We start from the raw sequence: 6,000 nt of genomic DNA on the forward strand, positions 1-6,000 counted from the left end.
CCACCGCACTCCAGCCTGGGCGACAGAGTAAGACTCCGTCTCAAAAAAAAAAAAAATTCTTAACACTTTAATTTTTTTTTTTTAATCAGGCAGGTTTCTGTGGTATGTTTTCTTACTATAGTAAGCAAAAAAAAAAAAAAAAAAAAAAAAAAAAACCCATAAGAGCTACTCATTTTTGAGAACTTAGGTGTACCATTAAGCATTTTACATGTGACATCATGTTTAATCCTTATAACAACTCAATAAATAAGTGTTATTGCTCTTACTTTTGTAGGTAAAAGATTGGAACCTAATTCTGCCTGGCCATGAAATACTGTGAAGACAGTCCATGCCCTCAGCAAGATGCTTTTAGAGTGCTTTCTCTTTTAGCAAGCTCTTCAGAACCAGGAACCACTCTTTAAACCTTTCTTACAAAAGCACTACACCTGGGGAACCCAGAGGGGAGGAAGATGTCTCCCTTATAGGCCCACAACCCCTTTCCAGCATCTTTCCCTTTCAGTTCTTGGTATGAGCTCTTCTGGTTCATTATCAGGAGTATGGTAACACTGTAACATATATGAAACCTACTACAGAAATTATGAAACATGTCACATTTCCATGGTTCTATGAGCATATAAAAGTAAAGAGGTCAAGAGGGTAGGAGGAGGAGGCAAGAAGAGAAAAACTAAAATAAGATCAGTAGTGCCATCTAGTGGGAAATCCTGGCACTGTCAAACCCAAGCAATCTACCCTGCCCAGACACTTAAACTATTTCTAAACTTTATAAAGCTGAACTGTCAGCAACAGAATGTCGAATTTGAATCATCTTCCATTTTATACACCAACATTTTTCCTCAGTGTCAGTCTATCTCCAGTGAAGATAAAGCTGAAGTGTTGAATGAACACATCAAGAAATAGCATACATTTTGTGAGGAGATAATGGGTCTGAATCTATGTTCTTTATTCTGTACAACCTCCCATCATCAGCCAAAATCTGCAAATAGCTTGATTTCTGAAGAGAAGATGAGGATAAGTAGGAGGTTGTAATATCCACTTAAAGTAATTGTCCAGCATGAATTTAACACAGCAATTGAGTAGTTTTGAGTCCCCCAGGAAGATTTCTCGCCATGATGAAAACAGATAGTCTTTCACCTAGCTATCGGATCCTTCTTCCATTATAATTGCTGGAAAACCAGTTCATGTAAGGGATCTACCCTTTGTTCAATGCCTACTAAATACTAGTATTTTATTAGATAATTTATACTTTTTTTTAGTTAAGTCTTCCAACTTATCTAATATCTGAACCTCAACTCTTCCTCTTACTAGCTAAATGACATCAGGGGAACAACTTATTAACCTAAGTCTGTTTATTCACCTGTGGGTAATACCATTAACATCTCCTTAATAGATTTGTGGTAATAATTGAATAAGGTCTTCAATGTAGAGAGCTAAACACTATGCCCATTTAAAAAGTGGTTGCTGCTGCTCTATCTTCCCAGTCCAGGGGGTTCTTGGACATTCTCCCCATGATGAGTGTCCCTCTTCTGAAGTGGGGGTAGAATGTAGTGGTCTCTTAAAGAGGATCACGTATGTTAGGATCACTGAGCTTGGGTTTTAATATCTGTAAGTATGGGACTGGGTTTTAGAAAATGAATCTTCTCATGACCAAAATATTAGCCCTCCTTTTTTCCCTTAGATGTAAAGGGAAATTTCACGAATAAGCTCAGTTAATTTTGGGAGGGTCATCTGTGAAATCTCGGGCATTTATGACATAAACTCAAGTTTTCTCTTCTTTTGATTTCCTGGAATGGTGAACACGGAGTGTCTTAACTTGTGTATTGAGCGTGGTTTAGGAGTCTGTTGTCAATTTTACAGTCTTTTGACCTCTATGTACTTGGCATGCTGAGCTTCTTGCCATTGACCTAAAGTACCAGGCCCATTCATACACATTGTATACTTTCCACACCTTGCTGAGAATTCTCTTCCCTTTCCTTTTCATCTGAAAACTCCCACTCAGTTTTCAAGTACCAGTTCACATGTCTCCTGCTGTGTGATGCTTTACACTTCCTTTTGGCTGGATAACTTGCTGTCCTCCTTGCTCACATGGCACTTTGTCAGCTTCTCTAAATTGTACTAGCCAAACACTGTCATAATCCATTTACACATAAGTCTCTCCCAAAAGGTCAATTCCTGAGGGTCAGGGACCATTTCCAGCTGTATTTGTCCTCCTTCCCTGGCTCATTCCCTATTTCTCCTCACTTCCACTTCTCCAAGATTGTACCCCAATAAAATGTTAGCTCATAAACTATTGTCTCGGGGACTGTTTTCCAAGAATCTAGACTAAGACATATCACTAGTGCCTGTTATAGGATAGAAGCTTAAACACTGACTAATAAATAAATGAGAGTAGGCACCCTCAAACTGACAATTATTTCTGAGTATTTAAATAATGCAATGCATAACAGTACCAAGTACCACTTGTAGGCAATCTAGATTTAGCTTTCTTCTCCCTTAGGTCTTGTTGTAATCCAAGGAAACTTGTTTCCTGGTTAAATTTGTTTGTAAATGTAAACCAAAATTGGTTTATGAGAGAGATTTAGGAAAAATTCATTTTACTCTTATAATACTAAATTTTTGTAACTGCACCAAACTTGGTTCATCTGTAACAGCACGAATGAGATCACAGGCTTTGTAGGGCTGAGCTGGAGTGAGAGAGTTTTTCTAACAGCATGTTGCTCCTTAAAACCACCTAATATTTCAATGTAACTGCCCTGATAGAAACGTTTTTGCCTTCATACCTCATTTCAACTGATTTTTTGTGCCCCAAAACAGTCAATTATAGGTTAAGTACCGTAAGTTATTGGTTTGACAAGGATGGCCAGGAAGTGACAGTAAATAAACAAAATGTGGCCAGGAGAGGAAGGCAGTGTCTGAAGACGATTACGACAGATGCTCCCTAGGGAGTTGTTTCCATCACTCTGCAAATGTGAAGTATGGTTAGGAGCCAGAATCAGCTTGAGTAAAAAACAAAAAACAAAAAAACCCTCAATGGGTGGCTCTGAATGTGGCTATTGGGACTAACAATGTGGATTCTGGGGGCAGAATACCCTCAGAATGGTTCATAGAAGTTTACACGTTGGCCTGTCTGTTGGTCAGGGACTGACTTTTTCTCCCTCCTTGTGTAGCACCGTGTGTGGTGCATAGTGCATGGCACACAGTAGGTTTTCAGTCGACGTTTGAGAGAATGAGAGATTGTGGAAGCATCAGTTCTTATTGATGTTTCTGTCTGAGAGGCTTGTTTCTTCTAATTTTATAGTCCCAAAACAACTGCCTCAAATTTCACTTAAAACTTATGCCAGCTGGAACCTGAAAATCCTTTCACTCATAAGGTTCTTTGATTTCTCACAAATGGAATAAAGTCCTATGGGAGAATCGCTGTTACAGGAATTGTTCAAAGCCCGTCCAGGTGTGTGGGCCTCACATATTACCTATTATGTGTTTAGTTCACACAACTAAACTTTTCAAGCACTATTTTCCCTGTTATTGGAGTCTGTTCTATTTATTATTTTTAAAGTAAGTCTGTAACTCCCTTATATTTACAGGTATACTAGCATACTATATATTTTCTTAACCTCATAGAACAATTTTCTCCTCACACTTGAAAAGACAGTTTCAAGAAAATATAGGGCAGATACTTACCTGAGTGTAGTGGCCACAGACTTTTTTGCATATCCGAGTCTTGAAGTCGTAGTCCTGGATTTCGTCATACCAGTTTGTGATGGCGGAAGACACAGAAAAGAGGGACACAGACCCAGTCCAGATGTTTTCTCCCAGTGAAGTGAAGTTTGGGTGTAGCTTGTGGGGTGGCTTCAGCTGTGTATTATGTGAAAACTGGCAATTTCCGGCCCATGCTTTTGCAATTTGGGCTAGTGCTGGGTCCCAAGTCTGCAAAAATAAACATTAAACAATAGGGGGGTCAAATTTTAAATAATAGGGGGCTCATCTACAATGTAACTGGGGTGAGTACAGTGGGAATTTTAATGGAAAACAAGGTGAGATAAGGAGAGAAAATACCACTGCATATGAATCCTCTATAAATTATGGTCTTCAAGCACTGAGTAGGGTTGGTAGGAAACGTGATGATTTAGTTTCATGGAATTTAGAATCTAGGTGAGGAAAACTGACAATTCACTGAAGCCTAATTATGGGCAAAATAGTGTGTGCGTGTTTCACAATATTACCCCATAACCACAATAGCCCATATCCTGAGAAGTTCAGAAAGGTTAAAAACCAGCTTAAAGCCACAGATCTGAAATTCAATCCCAAGCCTTACTGAACCAAAATCCCCTCCTTTCCCCAGATGCTATTCTGCCTTCCTGAGCAACTCAGTACTTTGTCAGCAACAAAAAAAGTAAATTTAGAGGCAAAAAAACAAAAACAAACAAAATCACAAAAATTAACATGGAAGAAAATAACAAAAAGAGAAGTAAAATGCACTGAAAATCAGAAAACAGGAAATGTTCAAAAAGAGAAGTAAAATGTGCTGTGGCACTTGCTTACAACAACAGTTGAGCAGACAGAGCTAAACTGGATGTGTTTTGATCACAGATTGTGAATTTACTGCATACATTAATCACAATGAAAAAAAATCATTCAGGATTATGAAGGCATTAACACCAAAGTCAATACACATTAGCTGTTTCTGACTGACTGACGCCACAATTAATGATATTTTCCTTACCATGTATAGCATATCACTGGCTGTTGGTTTCACCTCTGATCGGAACTTGTTATGGATTCGAACGCAGTCTTTGATGAAATCTTCATTTTCGATATCTGGCAAAATATTTGCTGTGTGTGAATAACTGGAGACAAAAGAAACCATCCAGGCTATTGTAGCAAGTGTGGCACACATGCTTTGTCTGGCATGGAGCCTTGGGAGGCTGCAGTGCAGAGCCGCCGCAGTTTCTGACAGTGTGATTGCCTTCCTGAGTGCTCAGCCCGCAGCTTTGCAAAGCTAGCCGACTTCAGCTTTGAGAAAACAGAACAGAGCATGAGTTCATCACTAGTTTTAAGAAACGGGTTTCTCCATATATGGTGTGCAGCTCACTTTGTGTTCTTAACCCTACCCTGTCTTTTCAGTGGTTTTCAGTGACACAGCACCTATTACGACATAGATTTTTATGAGGCTGTGTCAGACTTCCTTTTGAATTGGGGGATATTTCCAAAGAAAATTCTGAAGTCTCCAGGAATAATAGTCTCCAATTTTTCATGGAGGTTGTGGTGATAAAATGAAAACATATCTCTTACTTCTACAAATGCTTTGCAAAATGCTTTCAGAAATCTTTTTCTTTTTAGAGTCATATCAACACATAGTGGTTGGAATATCTGGTTAATATCATAAACGTGACCTAGAATTCATTCACGATGGTAGAAACATGTAAGCGTGTGTATATGTGTGTGTGTGTGTGCGTGAGAGAGAGAGAGAGAGGGAGGTAGGGAGGGATTGAGAGAGATAATACTAGAAAGAATACAGTACTCAAGTTGAGAATTTAGTTTCTGTTTCTAACTAGCTGTAAGACCTTGGACAGGATACCAAACTCTCAAAACCTCAGTCACCTACTGAATGAGGCTATGGGACCTTTTCTGCTTCCTTAATTATAGAGGTTCAGCAGGATCAAATGAACTAGCTAATATTAAATTCATGCCTTGTATATTCACCTTAGTAACACAGAAAGAAAAACACAGTCACTGGCCCCAAGGAGCTCACAGTGGTAAGATCTGTGAGATGGTGACGACAAGGATGGTTACAACAGGGGCTATTGGAGATCTGGATATAGGAAAGCACAAGAAGATATGGACACACAAGAAAGCATACTTAACCCATTCTGGAAAGGGCAGAGCTGGCCTCCTACATACAACAGGTGAGGCCTTTGCTGAGGGTAGAATCAGCTAAGTGTTGATCAAGTGAAAAAGGGCTGGAGAGGAGAAGGGAATTAGAAGGATAGGAACTATATATCT

At 39.1% G+C, this 6,000-nt stretch overlaps 1 protein-coding gene across 1 annotated transcript in view; it reads right to left on the minus strand.

Moving 5' to 3' along the window:
• Nucleotides 1–5,094, minus strand: part of GLIPR1 (GLI pathogenesis related 1) — a 21,973-nt gene extending 16,879 nt beyond the window's left edge. The window contains exons 1-2 of the mRNA XM_033221234.1: nt 4,721–5,094; nt 3,679–3,924 (exon numbers count right to left, since the gene is read on the minus strand). Of these exons, the coding sequence (XP_033077125.1) occupies nt 3,679–3,924; nt 4,721–4,894 (420 nt within the window). The 5' untranslated portion in view covers nt 4,895–5,094. The remainder of the gene's footprint in view (nt 1–3,678; nt 3,925–4,720) is intronic.
• Nucleotides 5,095–6,000: the final 906 nt, after the last annotated feature.

Source organism: Trachypithecus francoisi, unplaced genomic scaffold, assembly GCF_009764315.1.
Source record: "Trachypithecus francoisi isolate TF-2019V2 unplaced genomic scaffold, Tfra_2.0 Lachesis_group11, whole genome shotgun sequence".
Classification (NCBI taxonomy): domain Eukaryota; kingdom Metazoa; phylum Chordata; class Mammalia; order Primates; family Cercopithecidae; genus Trachypithecus; species Trachypithecus francoisi.